Genomic DNA, 23790 nt, shown 5'->3' on the forward strand with positions numbered 1-23790 from the left:
GGACAGCATTCAGAAATGAGAAATAGCTTAAACATGATCAACTAAGTATGCATATTTATCACTAATTCAGAGGAAAACATAGAAAAGTTACAAGAATTGAGCACAGAGGGCATGAAAGCCAGCTCTGAACTATTCCTTCTTCCTGCAACTTAGTTTATGATATACAGATGATACAGATACATATAAACTGATAAACAGAGGGAGGAAAGACTTATTGAACCATGAGCAAGCACATGAATTCCACATCAAAGCTCTTCAGCCATTGAAAGCACAACCAGCCAGTTCAGATGCAAATATTCTAGAAATCTTTGATTACAGAAGTTCTTAAGCTTATAGCGCAAGTCTGGAATGAGAAATACAACCAACCAACCCTTTACACTATCCAGAGGGTGGTATAAATAGAGAAAATATCTACAAAATATCTACAACAGCAGATCTGGAGAAATGAATGCTTCTAACCTAACATTTATTGCAAATAAATGAAAGAATGCCTATCTACCAGCTGCGCAGGGACTGCAGCCATAAGAATGAATAAATTATTGGTCTTTTGAGCAATGTGCTGGCACTTCTGCAATAACTATGCCTTGGGACTTGCTGTGCTGCTCATATGTGTCTTTGTACACTGTCTCTGCAAAATCTGGGCTTTAAACACTTGAATTGCCCCTCTAGGCGGTTCTGCTGCTGTAGAGTGGCTTTAATGCTCATAACTGTGATCTGGTGGGCTTTGATGGCTCTGAGCTGCTTTATTGACTTTGATGGGGGCCTCTTTAATGTTCTGCTGCTTCGGGCTGCTGATATTTTGATCTGATACTCTTTGTTGCTTCCTCTGATACACTTTGACACTGAATCAGGCCACTTTCTCTCTCTGATACTCTTTAATTGTCTAATCGCCCCTTTATCTGCCAATTTAATGCAAGAATAACTGCTGCAAATGCTTCCGTGGCCTTTGGGATGCTATCGGCGCTTGGCCGATCAAAAAATGCCTTTAAACTGATAAAATTCCATAATTGATGGAGAAGGAGCGCTCTGGAGGCATCTGAGGAGGAATCATGCCTTTAGAAGTGTTTTTTGGGCCAGAGCGACTTAGAAAATTGCTGCAAAAACCATTGTTTCTTCTTTGCTGGGCGGGCGCAGTCACCGCATACAAAAACCTTTGAAAACGGCCCATTTCCAAATAACACAGAAAATGTAAATTTTAATGAAAAATTGGCTTTGGCGGGCACTGCGGACAACTTTAAGTCCTGGCCGTTGGATTCGGCGCGGGCCGATCCAACGGCCCAGATCTCATCGTAATATCGGCGTCGGGGAGGACCGGGGGGCGGCCACATAAAACTTGCGATGAGCGAAACAAAGGGTGGACCCGAAATGCTTTGAGGCCCTCTTTATTTTATTTCGGGTCCGGCCCATCGGCGGAACCCAAAACAAAATGCCTCCAAAACTACGTGGACCCGACGGGCTATAGGCTCCTCCTTTATGGATTTCGGGTCCGGCCCGTCGGCGACTTCAATCGGCGGATTTAATAAAAAAGGGTCTGCGGACCCGACACACCATTAAGCTCTGCTTTATTGTTATTTCGGCTCCGACCATTCGGAGCCTTTCCACTTCGCTGAACAAGGGGCCCTTACGGACCCGAAACATATATGTGCTGTGCTTTATATGGAGATCGGGTCCGAACCATCGGAACCCATCATATCGGCGGATTTACATTTGAAACGGGTCCAACGGACCCGAAATCCCTTTCAAAACTGCCCTTTATAAATTATCGGCTCCGGAATATCGGAGAACTCCTTTTCGCTGTGCCCGGGGACCTTACGGACCCGAAATGCTTTCAAAACTGTGCTTCAATTTATTTCGGCTCCGGCCATTCGGAGCGGTACAACCATCGGAACCCCGACGCGATAAAGGCCACGGACCCGAACTGTTTATAGGCCGCTTCTTTATTTAAATCGGGTCCGGCCCGTCGGCGATTCATATCGGAGGTTTTATAAAAAATGGGCTTGCGGACCCGATACACCATTGAGCTCTGCTTTATTGTTATGTCGGGTCTGTCATTTCAGAGCCTTTCGCAATGCAAACAACGCATATGTATGGGATCGCCCGACCTCCGACAGCGATATCGCGTCGGAGGGAGGGCACCTGCCTTCGGAGAGCTGCCATATATGTTAATAATATGCCACTGCCCCCTCCCGATAGCGATATCGCATCGGAGGGGGACCAAAAAGAGCCTTTTCTCTTCGGAGCATGCATTTTATTACAATGCAAAGAAAAATGAATTCGGAGGGGTGGCCTTTATGCTTATGAATGGTTTGTGAGCCATCGGAAGGGGTCCGATGACCCAAAAGGAAGGATTTTCTCATTTTTTGAAGGTTTTTAATGATTTTTGCATGGTTTTTTGGGAATTTTCATGCCTTGGAAGGATTCCAAAGGCATTAAGGAGGCATGTGATGTGTTTGAGAGGGGCAATGAGGGTTCTTGCTAAGTTTCAGATAAACTTAGCAATTCCCAAGGATGTATATGGTTATCTTTCAACCAGGGGGAGGGGATAAGTATATAGGGGAGTAATATACATAGTTTTTAGTAGGGGAAGGGGAAATAAATAGGGAGCTACATAGTAAAGTTAATAGTTAATATGACAATGATGAGAAAAAGCGCTAAGAATGATGTCTTAGGCTATCAATGGGCGAAAATGACTGATAGAAGAAGTGTGTACATTCCTTGAGTGAAGCAGATCTTCACCAAGGCAAATGATATGGAGAATGATGAAACTAAGAGGTATCAAGCAGATCTTGACCTCTTTTAGGGGAAGTTAGTGAGAGATTTGGGAAAAGAGGAAGAAGGGGAAGTTAGACATGCCTCGCTTGAAATCCTCCAACTGAAAAAACTGCCTCAAACTAAAAATGAATTGCTTACCAAAAATTGGAACATAGCAGTGGCATTTAGATTAGCACACTTTCATGGACAGTTCTTTGGCCATCTGTAGCAAATATGGAGCATTGCAGCATGCATAGAACGACATATTTGGCATGTAAAAATGTCGATCATGAAAGATGATTAACCTGCTGCAGCAGGAGGCTAACACCATCCTTGAGATGACAAGGGAGGGTTTGTATGTCACCTTGGATCCCTAACACTTGAGCTATTTAGTGCCACATCACTCCTTTTCCTCTCTTGAGGGTGGCATAGGGCACCTCGGACATGACTTGTTAGCATGGAGTGGCCTTTGATGGCTTGCACATGATCCTTGAGATAATTCTTGGAGTATGGAGCACTCATTATCCCTTGTCTCACATATTGGTGGCATATTGAACTCATTTGGAGGGCAACGTCATACTATTGGAGCATTCATTCCCACAGGAGAGGCTTTTATGGCATATTTGTTTTGTTGAGCCACGAGTCGACTTGTAGCCTCTTTCTTGTGGAACACTTAGTGAACTTGTCAATAGGGCTTCGTAGTCATTTTATTTGTAAAGTGAGTGGGAGAAGGCTCAAATAAATCGTCTCCCCCTCACTTCTCTTTTCATCATCATAGACATTGAATTCAACCTCTCTAAAAGAGATTGCAAACTAGCTTCTTTTTCGCTACTTGGGCATAAAGTGATCTTTTTTGGATGCGACTTGCTATTGGATGAGACTTTTGCTTGGAGACATTATTCTAGGATTGAAAGAAGTACTATTGTGGAAGATTTTGTAAGTTTATTGCTGATCATTGATATTTTGCATGCTTTCATGTTTAAAGTAGGGTTTCTTTTGTTGCATTCCTAAATGCTTATCATTGTCAAAACTTTGTTTCATAATTGAATGTAGAATTGTCTTCTTCAATGCCTGTAGGGAAACTCTTTATGTGTAGACCTTATAATTTAATCGTCCCCCCTCATAAGAATAATAACTAGGGTTTTAGAAGTGGATGCCCTAGAGCATCCCCCCTTACTCAATCATTGTTCTTGGTATTTTGTTCCATTAAGACTCCACTAGCCTTTGTAGGTTAAGGAATTGATCCAAAAGTGTGCTGATCAACATAAGCCAATTAAAAACCTCTTTAAAGTTCTCTCTCCTAGAAGGCTAGGGGAACCGCTAGGGTTTAGGAGCAGGTTTGTGTGTAAAAGTGGCCCTAAATTGCAGATTAGTCTCTATATACCTTCTAAAAGAAAAATATAGCTTAACAACTAGCCTTACAATCCCTAGAAGGGCTGATGTCACCTATTTTATTGCTGTTTATACACATATAACAACCCTAAACCTGGTTGCTTGAGTTCAGCCCTAGTATCTATTAGAAACCCCTCTTCTTTTCTTGTAGAAGATCACTTGGAGGGTTTTTCTTAGGCTGCTATATGCCATTGCATGCCCTAATATTGAGTATCATTCAAACCCTAACTTATAGACATACTATAAATAGCAGTCCTAAACAGTGAAAAAATGTAGGAAAATGTGCATGTACATGGACAAGCTGAAGGAAGTCATTGTTATGTGGTGCAGCAGCTGACCTTGAGGCATGTTTCTTGAATCAACTTCCAAAAGGCGCTTAATTTTGCTATGAGAAAAATATATATACTATTTATAGGATGCAATTCTGTACTATATGTGAAATTTTGTATTAAGAAAAACTTACCAATTTTTTATGTAAATAATGAAAATAGTGAATTTTGTTTTGACTGTTTCTTTGGAATTTCTAACTTTTACTAATGGTACCTTGATACTAACCAATATAAAACTAGTGCTTTACTAATCGTAAAGTCAGTACAAACACTGGTCAGTTACAACCAGAGGAGTATATAAAAGCAATTCTTGAGTCATGGTCTCGACTGTCCATAAATATTAAGTTGTCTGTCCTCTTGATTTATTTTCATATTTCTATTCCTGGGTGCTGGAAGGATACCATATAATCAATGTTGGTTGCAGACCCTGACTCATATTGGTCCTGGAGAGTTGGATATGAACATCTCTTTCTATTTTTCTGTCGTGTAAAGACCAAACTGCTCAGTGACAATGTTTGCACCATGTAGCATTATGAAATAAGGACTTTTCTAAAGAGGTTAGAATAAAATATTTTAATCTCCACAAATCAAATGATTAGCAGGTGGACAACTTTGCTCTTGTGACTTGCTTTAATTCAATGCCTTAAATTTTAAAATTCTTTTTACTAGAAAGACAATGATTAGTCTTTTTATTATATACAATTGATACCTCATTGTCAATATTCTCAAGTTTTCCGAAATGGACTTTCGGTGCAGGAACAGGTTGCCAAATTTGCAGGTCTCATAGGAGCAGTGGTGTCAGATACGTGGTCTAAGGAAGTTACCCATGTAATTGCAGCCACAGATGAAAATGGTGCTCCTAAAAAAACAGCCAAAGTTCTTACGGGAATCCTGGAAGGAAAATGGATCGTCAAAAAAGACTGTAAGTCCACCACTTATTTGTGTGATTATTTATCCCTTTCAAAATACTAGCCCAAAATAACAAAGGTACTCAGGAGTCAGGACTCCCTTGTAGTGACTCTTCTATGGTTCAAGTTCTTCTGTAACTTTAGCCAAGGTGGTATATTACATTTTGATCTTGTAGGGATTGCTGCTTGCACCAAAGAAGGGCACCCTGTTAAGGAGGATCCCTTTACAGTTACTCACGATATTCATGGAACATATATTGGACTGAAACACAATCGAGCAGGTGCTGTAAAAAAGGTGATTACACTTAGGCGACCTGTTGAGGAACATACTGTGTATTGCATGGGCTGTTAGACTTTTTTCTGCTTATTTACAGGCTCGAAAATTATTCTCTTTTTTTCTGTTTATGTATAGGCTCGAAAATTATTCAAAGGTCGAAGATTTTACTTCAGTGGTGAGTTTTCACCTGCTTCTAAGACAGATTTGGAAGCTCTAGTCTTGGCTACAGGAGGGGTAGTCCTGCACAGAGAACCTGTCGTGGATGATCTCGAAGGCCCAGAAGTGAATCCCTGTATTATAGTGTTATATAGTGTAGAATTTTCAGAAGGTGTCTGCATTACAGACAGGGATATTGCAGTGCAACACAGATATCTGAAGGCCAAATCTTTAGCTGATGCCGTACAGGCTCAGGTCGAAGCTCATTCTTGGCTATTAAATTCTATATCTGCATGCTTGCTGTAGTTTCTGGGTCAAATATTTCAGTTGACATATGTTGTGAGGTTTGTAGACAGCAATGTTCGTTTCCACTCCATATGTCCATTCAATTGATACATCTCTGTTTCGAGCCAGCAATAATTGAAAACAATCTTGCATTTTCATGACAGCGTTGAAGGGGGGAGCAACCATTTCTTGCAAGTCTAGTTAGTGTAAGTTTGGTTTAGTTGGCGCCATGTATAATCCCTTTTGAATTGCTGCGTTGAAGTGGGAAGCAACCATTTCTTGCAAGTCTGGTTAGCAACAATTTGATTCAGTTAGCGCCATATATAACCTGTTTTGAATTACTGCAGATTTCCGGAATATTTACACACTATTAAAGACAAATTTTCTTAATTGATTTAGAAAACGATTTACTCAACTGTAAACTGGAATGGGTGGACATTGGTTGTTGTTGTGGATTGAGATGCAAGCAACAGAGAATCTTTTCGTGAAGTACCCAAAACTGACAATCCAAAGAAATATTCATGCTGATTGAGTAGTAAATGTAAATGAAAATGCAAGTATTCAGAGTTGTACCATGACCTGTGTTAAGTGTGACCCTATCAAAGCTTTTCTTTCTTTTTTATCAAGCAGACATTATCATAAAGATTCTGGAATTCACATCGTCGTAACTTCGATATATTATTTATACTTTTGCTTTCAATTAATCAATTTGGAACTTTCACAAGCTCTGCATATTGTTTATGGTCAATGGATTGGGATTCCACAGGTCTAAATGATCTTATACATGACAGATGCACGAGTTTTAAAAGTAGGATATGTCAATGTATGCATGTTAGATTCTGTAAGGATTGAAAGCTAAAGAACCTCTGGCAGTGATTATTCATCTGTTGTGATTTATGCATGTCGTAGCTCGATGCAAAATTTGAACATATAGTTTGTTTTCTACCGCTGACTGAAGACGGTCCAGACAGTCCACCTTTCAGCCGGGACCGGCCAGGCAAGACCTTCAACCACCTTTTATTTTTTAACAAAACAATCTGGGATCATCAAACAAATTTTAGAAGATACCAATTTGAGTTGTCCCAACATTCGGGTTATATAACTCAAGTACACGCCTGTCTAAATTTTGATAATAAAGGAATTTTAAGGAAGATCAGAGTATATTTTAGCACTAAACACATGGGTTTGATATCTATAACATGTTGCCAATTAATAAACGACACAAATTCAACTTTTGAACAACTATTACATATAAAATTCAAGACTAAACCTGTATATTAGTTAGTTAGGTATGCAATATGTAAGTTGGACTCTTCAAATGACTTTTGAAAGAGAGCCATGTAATACATCACAAGCAATGGATTTATTGGTCACGGTGGACATAAATTAAAACTTGAAAAATAAAAGTAGTAGAATTGGGATTAGAGCATGACCAAATAGATTTGGAGATGTCAAACTCCTAAAACGAGGCACTTTCAACAAACTAGAGACCAAATCAAAAGCATAAAATCCAAAACCAATTCAATCACTTGGGGAATGTCTTAAATGGCGAACCCAAAGGGTTTAGTAAAACTGAAAATGCAAGCAAGGGTTAAAGTCTAAAAGGGACATGCGAAAGGAGATCCTGCCATACCACTCAACATCAAGTGGAGGGACCTAAAACTCGGATCTAGACTATCACAAGCACAAGTAATTTAAGAAGTATATGCAAGCACAAGTGAACCATCACTAGGATGGATGGAAGATCCTTATGACATCCATGGGTGGGTTATGTATGTTGAATGCATGATCAGTGTGGAGTGCGAAATCCATACATTATATATTGCCCCATGGTAGAATTTTCTATCCATGAAATGTAATAAAAGTGTGTTTCCAAGAAGGAAACCCAAATATAAGTATATAGAAGCAAACATAGAAAATATTATTAATGCAATAAAGATTGGGGAAGTAATGATGCATGAAGGGGAATGTGTCACGCCTGCACAACCACACCGGGCACCCAACCCAACTTGGCACTTCCAAGTTGCCTATCACTATGAGGTGTGCGGTAGCGTGACTCATTTCATCTTGTTGAATTACCTATCCAAGACTATGAGTTTGGACTATGCATACCCAATCTCACTTAAGCTTATTACAATTGTTATTTTGTTCACTTGTTTTTATTACTAGTAATCTTACACAATGCAAGCACAATATATAAGTTTATTTATGTGAACATCTTTCTAAAAATGGGTGGCCCAAAACAACCTAACACCTGCACAAGTATAAAGAATACAATGAGGATCCAAGCTCATACAAATGATAATCCCTTTGAGTCATGCGAGTCTTAAACACAAAGAAGTGCCCTTTCGGCTTACAACCCCTGGACAAAGTTATCACATGCTCTATATGACCAACCAAACCGATTGTAGAACCAAGTGGCCACACACACAGAGAAATGTACCAACATGTGAACCTTTCCCACTTTTTCTCATATCATGCAAAAAATCGCACCTTCTTCTACTTCCAAGCAGTGGTAGGATTTTTGTAATTGGTTCCTTAATGTAGCAACTTGTTTTCCCACTCGTGCAAACTTGTTTACCCACTTGCCTTGTGACTCATCTCATCTCAAATGGTTGACTTGTCATATGTGTCTTGTGGTTGTCCTCTTCGCACTTCGTATGTGACCTCTCTTGGTCAAACTTTTCTTTTCTAAATGAGCCACTACTCACATCTATTTATATGAACGCTGGTGTGTGTCTTCCTCTTTCAACATGAGTTGACTCATTTGATGCTTCCACCAACATTTCAACTTGTCCATAGGCCAACATACCTCTATGTCTAAGCACATGTACCCACTCGCTCTGTTTCATGTCACTCACACTTATCGATCTGACATCCAACGCCACATCTCCAACATGATGTGCACCCCATGGTGTTGACTTGTCCATCTCTTTTCATGTCGACCAATTTTGACACAAAATCTTCATGCACACACTCTCCTTGTGTCGGTTCATCTTGTCATATGGTGCCATTGTGTACTCCAAGCATCCAACACACTCAACACAACACACACCTTGACACGCCTTCATGCCCAAGGTAACCAATGTGCCCAATCTCATGCCTAGGGTGAGGGTACAACATCTGATCCATGCAACTTGCTCATCTATTGGATGCCTCAATAGCCCCAACCTTTATCTTGTTGAGGACACAGGGGAAGGCACCTATGCCCTACTAGTTGAGGAGCTTACATCTTACCCTACCTCAATTCATTGCCATACTTGAAAATATCTGCAAGAATTTGTCATCTCCAACTTCCCCCAAACTAGTGCCTCCAAATTTCAAGCCACTGGAACCTCCAAACTTCCATGGCACAATATGATCAACCACAACATCCCACATGTTGGGTGAGTGTTATATTCTTTCCACGACTAGCTTATCTATGGTTTTGTGCATGAGTTTTTCACATGGTTTTGGGTATGATGGTTTTCTGCCCATGGTATCTTGTAGATCTGGTCAAGGGAACTACGATTATGTTTTAATCTAAGGTTAATGGATTGGGGTTTATGAATGCTTTTGCATGTATATATATGTATTGTAACATTAAAAGGAATATAATGAAAAATCAATCTGGTAGTCTTGGTTTTGGGATCTAGGGGAAAAATCTCTGTGTATTTGTTTAGTGTTTCTCGCCATTGTATATTTTATGTTTTTAAGAATTTGTTTGCAGGTAATTTTTGTATAGGGTTAAACCCTACACCACAACCATCTTCATTTCCCTTCGCCCAAAGCAGCCATGCAATAAAACTATTTGTTGCCCCAAAAGAATGTCTCCCTCCTAAATTTTTTCATAATGCCTCAAGTTGTTGCTCCCATGACAACCATACCACCTTGCTTCAATCGATGCTACACTGCTACACTCCACAAAACTGTCTAGGTGTTCAACTACTATGATTCCTTCTTCCATACTCCAACTATCTTTTTTATGTTTCCGCACATTGTTAACGCTCAAGTATTGCACTAGTCAAGTATCTAATCCAATCGTCACATGCATTTCTTGAGAATGCACCTCATGTCATCCTTAGTCCCTTTTGCTTGCACGTCCATCCCTCTAACCAACCTTAAGCATTATGATCACCACTGTCTAAACTCCATCAAGAAATCCCTCCATAATGTCAAAGTGTAATGCCTCAAAACCTACTCCATTATATTTGTACTTGTGACTCCATTCTATGATTTGGTCCATCCGCACAACATCTCAAACCAATGTATCCACACCTTGCTATCCCATGAAACCACTCCAAAACAAAGTTCATCCACTAGCTCCATCATCTAATACATACCCAAGTCACATGAAAAGTGTGAAAATTTCTGAACCTAACACATCAGAAACCCCTACTGCAATTTCCGGTTTACTATCTCCTACTTGTTCTTTACATTAACAAGTTATTTAATTTCATAAATATTGAAGTAAACACAAATGCAACCTTCACAGATATACAAATCATACAAGTAAACATAAACAATAACACAAGGGACACTGTTATTTTTGGACAATTGTCCCCGGAAAAATCCAATGTGGGAAAACCGGTGCATCATATAGAGAGTTTGTATTATTAAGCAGATTTATGAATACAACTAGGGTGTCAGAAATGGCTCACCCTTCAGAGAATATCCTTGGCAGTAGTACCTCTCTCCATCTACAGATATTCCGGCAAATAAAAAATCGGATGATCAACCCCATAGTGACTTTGATTGTTCCTTGTGTTGGACAACGAAAGCTGCTCCAAACACAGCTCTGGAACTACGTCACCCTCTCTAGAATTATGTCACCCTCTCTCGGCTCAGGATTTGCTGATGAGCTCCCAGTCTGCCCCACAAAATCTCCCAGCGCTGCCTCTGAAGTCCTATGTGTCCTCTGTGTCAGCCTCTACGGCCCTCTACGTCCTCTGCACTCTCTACATCCTCTGCGCTGGCTCCTCAGGCCTCTGCGTTAGTGCTTCTTGGGCCTGCGCTGCCTCTTCCGACACTTCACTGCCTCTTTGCTATGTATTCTTCAGCCTTGGATCGAAATCCCTTGCTGAAGTGCCCCTCACTACAACTAATCTCTAATTCGATTTCTTCAGAACCCCAACCCCAGAAAATCGAATTCTTGATCTCTCTTGGTGTATCTCCAATTGACCCTCAAACCTCCTCTTATACTTTTCCTGTTGACGATTCAACGGTCGAGATTAAGTCCCTAATCAACGAATAAGATTAGATCTGGCTTGATCCTCGTTATTTAGAACTTTCTCACCCATATTTTATTAATAAACATTAATATTTTAATTTTCTTATGTTTAGACTTAGCAACTCATTAAAAATATTAATTATTTTAATTTCTCTTCATCCGGGTGGAATTTCTCTAAACGAATTTTCATGGCTAGAGCACATCTGATGCTACAAAAAACAACACTCCCTCTTAGCGAGGAATGTGCTCTAATAATGCTTCACCATAGAAAGATCACACTGATCTTCCGCATCGGTACCTGTGATGATGCTTGGCCTGCTACCTCACATCCCCTGCACTACTGCTTCCTGTACTGTGGCCCATGACATTGCCACTACCACTGCCACATCTGTAGTGCAGCTCCCTCTCAACATGCTGCATCATGTTGCCCATAGCATTGCCATTGCTAACTGTTGCATTGCAACTCAGTTACCGAGAAGTATGTAACTGACTTCTCCCAAACACTGACATCCCGATTAGTCTAGAAGCCTCGTGATGCTGAAGCTACCTCTGCTGCTATCATGTGCTCTCTTTGTTGCCATTGCGCACTGCAAACACCTCTGTGCCTTTTGCACCGCTGCAACCTCTGTTGTGATGCTACAGACTTCTACACTCTAGCACTGCTTTGTTGCTCCATCACACCTTGCTCCACTCGACACCTGTCATCATGCTACTGTCATAAAGGGCTCCTGTAGCTGGATGTGATCCAAGAGTTTGGGTACCTCAAGGATCCTACCCTAGCATGTAGTCCTCCTGACTACAACTCAATGTCACCCCACCTCTTCTTTAGAGGTGCATGAGCACTCATGGCACAATTGTCATCAGTCTCGACATCCTTCTCTGCCTTTGTTGGAGCTGCCTTTGAGTCAGAAGCTTCTCCCTTGCCTTTCTTCCTGGGGCACCGAGATGCATAATGTCCCAGCTCCCCACAGTTGAAACACTTGACCTTGGAGATGTCCTTCTTCTTCCTCTTCTCTTGTTGTCACGCAGATGCTAGAGCCGCATCCTCCTCCACCTTTTTCTTCACTTGAATTCCCTTACCACTACTCCCTGCCTTGGTCAACCTCTTGATCTGTTCCTGTCGAAGAGCTGCCCACATCTCTTCCCAACTGGGGAGAGTTGCTCTGCCCAAAATGCTTTGGACAAACATCTCCCAGTCCCCGGAGACTACATTTAGAGCAATCCTTACCATAAACTCTGGATCTGGTGTAGACCCCACGGAAGTCAACTGGTTGCGAATCCCTTATAACCTAAGAAGAAATGGATTGATCTCCTCTCCCTTCTGTATTTGGTATGACCTCAGCTGGTTCTCCAGTGACATCTTCCACTGCACGAAAGAGCCTTGGTATAAGGTGGTCAGTGTCTGCCACATCTCATTTGTTGTGTTCTTCTCAACAATATGTGGTATGACATGATCCTTGACCTTGTCTAAGATCATGCATTTCGGCTTCGCCATGGGCTCTTCATACTTCTCATTTGCATTCGGGTCAATTGGGACAACTACGGTTTATGTTTATCCGGGATTGCCAGGAGCTTGGCCTTCCAGATGAAAAAATTGGAAACCTCGTCCATTTTGTCCTGATCCCTCAATCTGTTCACTGCCATCTCTGCTCCTCTTCTAGACTCCCTTTGAGTCTCGACTTCCCTCTTGGAAATCCTCTTGCCAACTGTCGAAACACTCCTCTCCAATCCCCCTTTGCTGCTGCAACTCGGATCTGGATCTGTTGGCTAGAAATCCGTCGAGGTAGTGCTTCCCTCTACCTTGGTCCAGTCTCCTTAGACACTGTTTTGCACACACAGAAACAATGTCCCACTAGCTCCACAAATCAAAATCTTCTCAGCTCCCTTAGCCCCGACAATTGAAGAATCTAAGCCCTTCCAGCTCTGCGCAATCACAGTGAGAGTTGGATCAACTCCTCTTGGCGACTGCGTCAATCCTTCCTCGCTCAGAAAGATGACTTGGCACTGCGTAAAAATGATTTGCCTCCCTCTACCTCTGCGGTGGCCTGGATAGCTGACACAGCTATTGCGTGGCCTCCTCCCAGCTACTACGTCTTCCTCTCTCGGTTCAGAATGCTGATGCAGGCACTGCATGAGACTCTGTGTCACACTCTCTGCACTGCGTCACTCCTCTTCCCGCCTCTTCAGCTCTGGAACAACGTTGTCTCTTGGGACAATTACTTCTCTATTGCAAATTCTCAGATTTTCTCAGCTGGTGTCTTCAATCGCCTCTGATCTACAACCGCTCTGATACCATGTGAAAATTTCTGAATCTAACACATCAGAAACCCCTACTGCAATTTCTAGTTTACTATCTCCTACTTGTTCTTTACATTAACAAGTTATTTAATTTCATAAATATCGAAGTAAACACAAATGCAACCTTCACAGATATACAAATCATACACTAAAGTAAACATAAACAATAACACAAGGGACACCATTATTTTTGGACAATTGTCCCCGGAAAAACCCAATGCGGGAAAATTGATACAACATATAGAGGGTTTGTATTATTAAGCAGATTTCTAAATACAACTAGGGTGCCAGAAATGGCTCACCCTTCAGAGAATATCCTTGGCAGTAGTACCTCTCTTTGGAGACAGATATTCCGACAAATCAGCAACCGGATGATCAACCCACAATGACTCTGACTGTTCCTTGTGCTGGATAGCGAAAGCTACTCCAAGCACAGCTCTGGAACTGCGTCATCCTCTCCCAGCTCAGGATCCGCTGGTAAGCTCCCAGTCTGCCCCACAGAATCTCCTAGCGTTTCCTCTAAATCCCTCTGTGTCCTTTGCGTCCTCTGCATTAGCCTCTACGGCTTCTGTGTAAGCCTCTACGACCCTTTGCGTCCTCTGCACTGGCTCTTTAGGCCTCTGCATCATCCCTTCTTGGGCCTGCGCTGCCTCTTCCGACACTTCACTGCCTCTCTGCTATGTATTCTTTAGCCTTTGATCAAAATCCCTTGCTGAACTGCCCCACTGCAACTAATCTCTAACTCGATTTCCTCAGCAACCCCAACCCCATAAAATCAAATTCTTGATCTCTCTTGGTGTATCTCCAATTGACCCTCAAGCCTCCTCTTATATTTTTCTTGTTGACGATTCAATGGTCGAGATTAAGTCCCTAATCAACGACTAAGATTAGATCTGGCTTGATCCTCTTTATTTAGAACTTTCTCACCCATACTATATTAATACACATTAATATTTTAACCATCTTTGCTCCTCTTCTCTAGACTCCCTCTCTGGCTCTGCGTCAGCGAATCTGCTCTCAATTTGTCCCACATAATCACCTCAGCGCAACCTCTAAAGCTCTTTGCGTCTTCTGCGTCAGCTTCTATGGCCTTTTGCGTCAGCTTCTTTGGCCCTCTACGTCCTTTGCGCTAGCTCCTCAGGCCTCTGTGTCAACCCTTCTTGGGCATGCACTGCCTCTTTCGGCACTTCACTGCCTCTCTGCTATGTATTCTTCAGCCCTGAATCGAAATCCCTTGCTGAAATTCCCGACTGTAACTGATCTCTAACTCAATTTTCTCAGCAACCCTAGCCTAGAAAATCAAATTCTTGATCTCTTTTGATGTATCTCCAACTGACCCTCAAGCCTCCTATTATACTTTTCCTGTTGACGATTCAACGGTAGAGATTAAGTCCCTAATCAACGGCTAAGATTAGATCTTGCTTGATCCTCATTATTTATAACTTTCTCACCCATATTATATTAATACACATTAATATTTTAACCATCTCTGCTCCTCTTCTCTAGACTCCCTCTCTGGCTCTGCGTCAACCAATATTCTCTCAGTCTGTCCCACAGAATCACCTCAACGCAACCTTTGAAGCTCTCTGCGTCTTCTGCGTCAGCCTCTACGGCCTCTACGTTAGCTTCTTTGGCCCTCTACATCCTCTGCGCTCTCCTCAGGCCTCTGTGTCAGCACTTCTTGGGCTTGCGCTGCCTCTTTCGACACTTCACTGCCTCTCTGCTATGTATTCTTCAGCTTTGGATTGAAATCCCTTACTGAATTGCCCTCACTACAACTGATCTCTTACTCGGTTTCCTCAGCAACCTCAGCCCCATAAAGTCGAATTGTTGATCTCTCTTGGTGTATCTCCAATTGACCCTCAAGCCTCTTATACTTTTTTTGTTGACGATTCAACAGCTGAGATTAAGTCTCTAATCAACGGCTAAGGTTAGATCTGGCTTGATACTCATTATCTAGAACTTTCCCACCCATATTATATTAATACACATTAATATTTTAATTTTCATAAGTTTAGACTTAAGAACTCATTAAAAATATTAATTATTTTAATATCTCTTCATCCAGATGGAATTTCTCCAAACGACTTTTGGGTCTTGGAGATCTCATGTGCTTTAGCCTCTCTACCAATTTTTATGGCTAGAGCACATTCGATGATGCCCAAAATCAACAAAAAGATCCAAAACCTATATGCTTGCTACCTCCAAAAGTTTGTCCAAGTTCATTGTGCACTCATCTTTTGTCATCTCAGGAGTACAACCGTGCCCACCATGGCATTTGGTTCAATTACAAGTGTGCCCAATCCAACTGCAAACTAACTTCCTTTCTAAAGTCTTCTTCATTCTTCATCTACCCACTTAGACATGAAATGTCCTGCCACACATCCAAACCTGCCCATGCGATCATGTGATGAAGAAAAACTCCAACTTGCCCCACCAACTCTCAACGTGATTCTTAAGGCCTCCAAGCCAAACAAGACACCAACTCTCAATTTACTTCACTACTTCTATCATCAAGTCACCAAGTCTTCACTTATTCCCAATGTACAACTCTAGCTCCTTAGTCTACCTTTTGTCCAAATTGTCTCACCTATGCAACAACTATATTGAATGCCTCATCATACCCTACCATGCAACTACAAAGAAATTGAAAGAGTATCCACGATACACATATCAGAGACAAAAATAATATGTATATTGCATTCAAAATCAAATTACATCCCACATATATAGTACTTTTGAGATCCAACAAATTCCAAACAAGGAGATTGCTTGTTGAGAAAATATCTCAACAACCCAACCAACCAACAAACCAAATCTATCTGTATACTAATGTAAGCGTTATTTCCAAGTCCCTCCCTTAACGCTTACATTACAAAATTAACATCACATGAATCACAAATAACATTTCACATATATGCCACATCTATCTGATATGGTTTTCACTAGCATTTCTACCCACTCTGAAATCTCACGGACCACATTCTTTCTCCACCACAATCTTTGAGCTTCCCACTTGACTCATTTAAGGTACAACTATCTCTGACCATCGTTGACGTACTTGTAAGATCAACAATATTGTTATCTCGGCTCGTCGGGGCTTTCGCGATAAAATTTGTCATGTAATGAACCACTCTATGGACCTACCACCATATGTTGGATATTTCGCTTTCGACTATCCGTTAGTTTCTAGGAAGGTGGTATGGATACTAAATGTGTTCAAGAGTTAACCAAACAACTTGACCCATCGAACACGCAAGGATTTCATACTATAACGTGTAGTCATTGTTCAAGGGTTTTCAAGCACCGGGAATAACAAACCATAACAATATGTAAACACAACCAAACTAGTGATGTGTTCAAGGGTTTCTGAGAACCGATAACCACTAATTTGAGTTATGCAACATTGTTCAATAATTAGTTCTGCACTTTTTACAAAATAGATATGCCTCCTATAAAACACTAAAACATCTGGACAATATGACTACACACTTCTATTGCCTTTTATAAATAAATCATTTTACCAAAGGCCACACAATGACTATAATGATATTGGCCAGTTTCCTGCGCCATGAACGGGCTCGAGGCAATACACGAATCAAAAAACTAAATAACAAAAAAATGATTCAAATAAAAGTTCTTCAAATTCCTGGTAGTATGAAATGAATTTTCTAATCCTCTGCCCCTCCCATTTTTAGCTCATGTCTTCCAACAAGCTTCACCTTGCACCGTCGAGTTCACAAGATAAAAAATAGTTACTATTGATGTACCTCAATCGAAAGGAAGCTTGAATTTCGAGGAAAAAACAAGCATGGAATCACAATATATTGAGGGATTGATAGCCCGGTGCCTCCACACTATTGGTGGAGCGACGTCATAACATAGACTACCACTTTCACATTCCAATTGGACATCATATCAACATCTCCCATGGCACAAGATGACCATCACCATACAACACACAACACTTTTAGATTTAGGTTATGTTGGAGCATTTGGAACGAGACCTTGGCTGAAAAACACAGTGGATGCAAGCCCCATCACTGTTGAGAAATCTGCAATGGCTGAAAAACACAGTGGATGCAAGCCCCATCACTGTTGAGAAATCTGCAAAGGAATTGGTTATAACATCACCATCTCATAAAGAGTCCATTGAAGATGTAGGTGTTGAAACGACATACAGAGACAATGTAAAGCATACCACGAGCTTATACTCAATTTTTTGTCAGATAAATCCTGTTGGATGCTGCCCCTCCTCCGATATTCATTCAGGTTCGTACTCCCATTGACAGGAAATGAGACACCAAATAACCATTTGACTGGATTGTGTAGAATGGGTCACCCCAGGTGCTTCCATTTCCATTGTTATAGGCGCACAAAAACCTCATTCCCTTTGCCCATCACCAAAACTGCAAGGCAAATGCGAGGGGAAAGTATGGACACCATATTTATGAACAAAACATATAGGCGCACTTGAAATTTTCACGCAATAAATTGATTTAATGTCACACTCTATCCTAGTCTATGCACAGAGTATAAAACTTCAGATCTCTTCCATTTTTCTGGGCCCTCTTATGAGGGAGTCAAAGCCATGCAGGGTCTGCTCTGATATCAACAAATAAATTGGAAAAGTAGCCATGGTACACAGATCATACACAAAAATAATTCGTATATTACATTTAAAATCAAATTACATCCCACATATATAGTGTTTATGAGATCCATCAGATTCCAAATAAGGAGATTGCTTGTTGAGAAAATATCTCAACAACCCAACCAACCAACAAACCAAATCTACCTGTACACTATTGTAAACATTATTTCCAAGTGAAGTCCTCCCCACCAGACTCATCGTGTACTCAACTTCATCCTCAGTCTATGTGATCCATCCAAACCTCATTATGTGATTAACCAACTCTCGTTCATGGCCTTCAATGAATCTTGGTTTGTTGGTGAAGTCCTAATGAAGTGTGTCTAACCATCATCCATGAACAATCTGTAATCAAACTTTTATGCCCTTATATTCGATGGTGCTCCACTTGTGTTGTAGCTGATTTTGGTTCCCCAAACTAAGACATAAATATCTATTTATATTTACATTTTCATATATATATATATACAATTTGTGTGCCTGTCAGAAACTCTGATTTTAAGTTGTTAAACAAATATTAGAAATAGAACAAATTTTATTGAGTTGCAAGTCAATATAATTTCATCAAAAATCTGATATCAGATTTGACGATTTAGATTAAGTGCTACAAACTATACGAGAGATAAAAACCTATTTTGTGTGTGATGGATCCAATGGTCTTAAATAATGTAGATCAATGGCTAATAGTGGTGTCAAGTGGAAATCAACGTGATGGCTAATGTTTTCCAAATCACCTAATGGATTGGACGATCCACATTTGCTACATCGGACAGTGGAGATTTATATTGGGTAGAAAGTTGTGGGTTGTTTATGATTGTTTGAAACACACGATGGATCCAATGACTAGAGTTGTTTACGATCAATGGTCATGATCTATATCATGTTGGGAAACATACAATTGTTTAACACATTACAATCACGTGTTTATCCAATGGATATGAAGGATCTGATCCAACACACATTTCTTCTTGCAAAAAACATGCAAACACTATAAAAAGTGGAACCTACCATTGACAACCACGAATGTAGAATTTTTAATTTGAAAATTTGACTATCACTCTTGGATGAAACAGAACAAGCTATGGTCTGCTCCGATCTGCATTCAGATACCGATTCTTCCCAACATCTTGATACAGGTTCTCCCCAACGCCCCAACCTTCGGTCTCTGAGGGTGAGAAGGAACTGAGCGTGATTGTAACAGGTGATTTGCACATAGACGACCATTTGCAAAGTTTAGCTTTACTCCACAGATTATTGCTGCATCGATCCAAGACATTCATATTTCATAATTGTCACCTCTACTATTGTATGCGTGGATTTGTTTTGGGTTGCGAAGCATTGACACGTCACAGGTTCAAATTTTCAAGGGCGACAGTCTCATGGTTTTTTAGATTTGTCCGTTCAAGAGTTCTCATAGCTTGTTTTCAAACAAGTTTTCAATCAAGTCTCAGCTTTTTGTTACACATCTCTGGTTCGAAACCAGTGAAGTGAAAGGGCTTAAGGATATTTATTTATTTAGTGTGTGGCTTTATCTTAAAATGGAAAACAAATCAATAGTAAATGTTAAAAATGGCAAGGAAATCACAGGTTTTGTGGAAACAAATCATTTGGGTCAAGTCAAAATTGCTTTAAGAGACAAAATAGGAAAGTGGATTTGGGTAAATGAAAAGCAATATCGAGGCATTTTAAAGCGTAGCCTTGCTCGCCTTAAATAGGAACAAAGAAGAAAAAAACATTTCTAGAGAAAGAAAATAAGAACAACAAAAATAAAGAAGAGTCAACTATTTAGAGCCCCACATCTACATTTCTTACTTGGTCATCAGACCTTTTAGGTCCAAGAAATGATGAAGGTCAGGACAACAATGGAGATTTTGGAAGCCAAGAACAGGAAAGGGGCAACAAAATTTTAGAGATCACATTTGCAAATCGATGTTTAATGGAAGGTAATAGAATTTTAAAAGAACAGGTAACAATGTTACAAGAGGCTCTAGACACAAGAAAAGAAGAATGGAAAAGCATGAAGACAACATGGAAAACCATGAAAGAATCAATAGCAGTAAACAAGGATGTGATAATTTTTAAAGAAACTCAGGTAGATACACAAGTATCTAAGCAAACAAATGTTGCGAAAAAGAAGGAAAAAAAGAATAATACGAAAGACGGTCCAAAAGAAATCAAAGCTAGAGTTGAAGATGCTAATGGTTACATAAGGACAAAGGAAGAAGAATATGCAAATGCTCGTAGATCACATGAAAGAGAACACAAAGAAAGAAAGGATAGGGAAACAAACTTTATTATCAGGGGAATAAGAGATTATGGGAAGAATGAAAGTACTCTCAATTTGACGAGGAACTTTCTGAAAGAGAAACTACATTGGAAAGGGCAAATTTGCTAGGCAATGAGGGTGGGGAAGATATGTGAAAAGCAACCTCGACCCATTAAAGTCACCATGGAAAGTGTGCAAGACAAATACCGTCTCTTGAGCATAAAGAAAGTCTTGAAAGGTTCACACTTCTTCGTAGATGAAGATTTAACCAACAAACAACAAGAGGAGAGAAGGGAAGAAGTGGAGAAAATTAGAGAAACAAGAAATGAAGGGAAAAGGACATGGTTGTACAATGGTAAAGGAGTTATTTCAGTATTTAGGACCCAGGGAAAAACAGGGCAACAAGCTGGCAAAAAATAAAAAACAAAGAATTTAATAATAGCGAGGAAAACAACAAGATCAACATGGATAAAAAGGGGTGAAGACTCAAATATGAGTCTTATGTGCCAAACTGCGTATCAATGAAATCCTACCCAGATCTACCTAATTTTAGTTTGTTGGAATTGTAGAGGTTACCCTTGGAGTAGCGGAACTAGGTTAGGGCCTATTGCGGAAGGTAGAGACATAATTTGTCTCATGGAAACACATGAACATGATGGTTGCAAACTCCTGCGTTTGATGATTATTTGAAGTTAGCAGTTTAGAACAAGGTAGCAGAAAATGACAAAGGGTATGGGGGAATACTAGTTTTAGTGAAATAAAAAGAAGGTCATCACATTCAGTTAATGAAAGAAGATGCAAATAAACAATATTTAAGGTTCAAAATATTAGGCAATGAGAATCACATAAGAATTTCAACATGCTATTTGACCCCTCAAGTCTAAAAAAATTACAAAAATAAGGGGCTAGACAACAAGGATCCACATGCAACTTTAAACCAAGATATTGATGCGTACTCTCAGTAGGGAGAAGTTCTTTTAGTGGGAGATTTCAATGCTAGAACAACAAATCAGCAAGCTAGTATTCTTTGTTGCAAAGAGGATCACAATCCTATTTGGCTCACTGAAGAGGAAAATCCCCAGTGTGTGAGATGTTCAGAAGATGACAAAGTTAACAATCATTTTGGAGAGGAGTTGCTTACACTGTGTGGTGCTTTCAACTTAATTATTTTCAATGGTCTAAAGAGATGGAAAAGGTATGGGAACTTCACTTACAACACATACAATGGGGCAACTATTGTTTACTATGTAATTTGTTCACAAAGCTTGATAGAAAAGATAGACGAAGTTAAAATTGGAGAGCATATTTGGGACTTAAAATTAGACCATGACCCAATTTATATAAAGTTATTATGGTTAGAAGGCAACATAGGAGGAAAACCCAGTGCTCTCGACAATCACTATCAAGGGGAAAAATTCTTCTAACACAAGAAAATTGTACTATCTTCAAGACAATGCTAGCGAGATTAATTCAAAAGGAGAAAACTGGTTTCCAAAGCTCAACAATCATTAGTTAATAAATATAGTTCAAAGTGCACTTGAGATGTGCAAAAGAGCAGAAAATAAGAAATCAGAATCAAATTGTTTTCTTGTAAATGCTTGGTTTGATGAGGAATGAAAAATGGCAAGGAGAACCTTTAAAAAGGCAGACAAGGAGAATATGAATGTAAAGTTATATAAGAAGATACTAAAAAGGAAAAAAGATGAGTTCATGCAAACAAGGCGAGAACTTCAACCAAGGAAGAAACAAATCAAAAATAATATTACAACCAATCAATGGTTTTAATATGCAAGACAACTTTATGAGAAAGAATTAGAGGTTGAGCCTCCCCCCAACATCAACGCAACTACAAATCTCTTCACGTTACAGGAGGTGGGGATTGGAATTAAAAATTTGAAAACAGGAAAGGCAAAGGACTTGGTTGAACTTCAAGTAGAGTATCTAAAATGGGGAACAGACACTCTTTCACCGCACATCATGGAAATATTCAACAACATCATTCAACAAGGATTCCCAAGAGTCTGGAAAACTATCCTAGCAATAATCCTTTCTAAAAGTGGAGACCTTAATAATCCTTCCAATTATAGAACCATTATGATCAATCCTTTGTTTGCAAAGCTTTTTTCTAACATGGTAGAAAATAAAATCAGTAAGGGGGAAAAGTAAAAGAAAAGAGGGCAAAAGGACAAATGGGTTTTAGGCAGAAGCATTCTACTGTGGATCATGGTATCACATTGAGACACATTATTGAAAATGTTTTGGGGGACAAAGAAGAAGTATTATGCTGCTTTGTTGACTTCAAAAAGGCATTTGACATAGTCCTTAGAGATAAGTTGTGGCATAGAATGGAAGAACTAGAAATTCCTTTGCATTGTAGAGTGTTGTCCAAAGACTTTATGAAGAGGTGAAAGCCAAAATTAGAACCTCAACAGGTATTTTAGAAAGCTTTAGAAGTGACATTGGAGTCAAGCAAGGTTGCCCTCTATCCTTAATCTTTTTGGTTTATATATTGATAAACTGGAAGAGTGGCTAAATCTGCAAGGTGGAGATGGTGTTCGATTGGGGCAGTTTGTGATAAAGCTTCTTTTATATGCTGATGATCTTGTATTGATTTCTAAATCGTCCCATGGATTGTAGATACACCTATATGCCCTTGAACATTTTTGTAGAGCAGTGGGGATGCAAGTCAATACTAGCAAGACCAAAATAATGATTTTCTCTAATAAAATAAAGCAAAGACATCACATGTTCTTCTTTGAAGGAAACATTCTTGAAGAAGTAAATGAGTACAAGTACCTCGGGATTGATTTCAACAACAAATTTAATTGGGAGGACTGCAAAAAGAAGAGAATTTTAGGAGGGTGGAAAGCATTATATGCTTTTCAAAATAGATGTAGAGAGGCAGAGTTATGGGATTAGAAAATGATTAAAGTGCTTTTTGGACTCCTAGTTTGTCCAATGATGCTATATGGGTGTGAATTGTGGGCTAGCAACACCCCTGTCTCAAAATGGAAACAAATTGAGAAAATAAAAAAAATGCTTGATCATGAGCAAGTTCAAAATAAGAATTTTGGTATCTTATGAGATAATGTTGATTGAAACATGAGAAACTCCCATTGAAGCAATTGCTATGGTGCGGCTCTGTTGATGCCCCGAAAATCGTTGTATCAACATTGGGGGATAACCACCCGGTCTGGACCTTAATACAACTCCTTTTCCGTTTGGAATGGTGGCTCCGACTGGGGATAATGGGACCAGTTTCCCAGCA

General features: G+C 39.9%; 1 protein-coding gene across 4 annotated transcripts in view; it reads left to right on the forward strand.

Moving 5' to 3' along the window:
* Positions 1–6673, forward strand: part of LOC149168144 (protein BREAST CANCER SUSCEPTIBILITY 1 homolog) — a 136390-nt gene extending 129717 nt beyond the window's left edge. For 2 of the 4 annotated variants that reach the window (XM_089428129.1, XM_089428133.1), the window contains exons 7-9: positions 5229–5394; positions 5557–5675; positions 5793–6673. In XM_089428129.1, coding sequence (XP_089284255.1) covers positions 5229–5394; positions 5557–5675; positions 5793–6119 — 612 coding nt within the window. In that variant the 3' untranslated portion in view covers positions 6120–6673. The remainder of the gene's footprint in view (positions 1–5228; positions 5395–5556; positions 5676–5792) is intronic. The other 2 variants (XM_089428130.1, XM_089428132.1) reach the window with 2 other exon arrangements.
* The last annotated feature ends 17117 nt before the right edge of the window (positions 6674–23790 follow it).

The sequence above is a fragment of the Pinus tabuliformis genome, chromosome 4_2, assembly GCF_031772625.1.
Source record: "Pinus tabuliformis cultivar Carrire ecotype Pingquan chromosome 4_2, CPIR1, whole genome shotgun sequence".
In the NCBI taxonomy this organism is placed as follows: Eukaryota; Viridiplantae; Streptophyta; class Pinopsida; order Pinales; family Pinaceae; genus Pinus; species Pinus tabuliformis.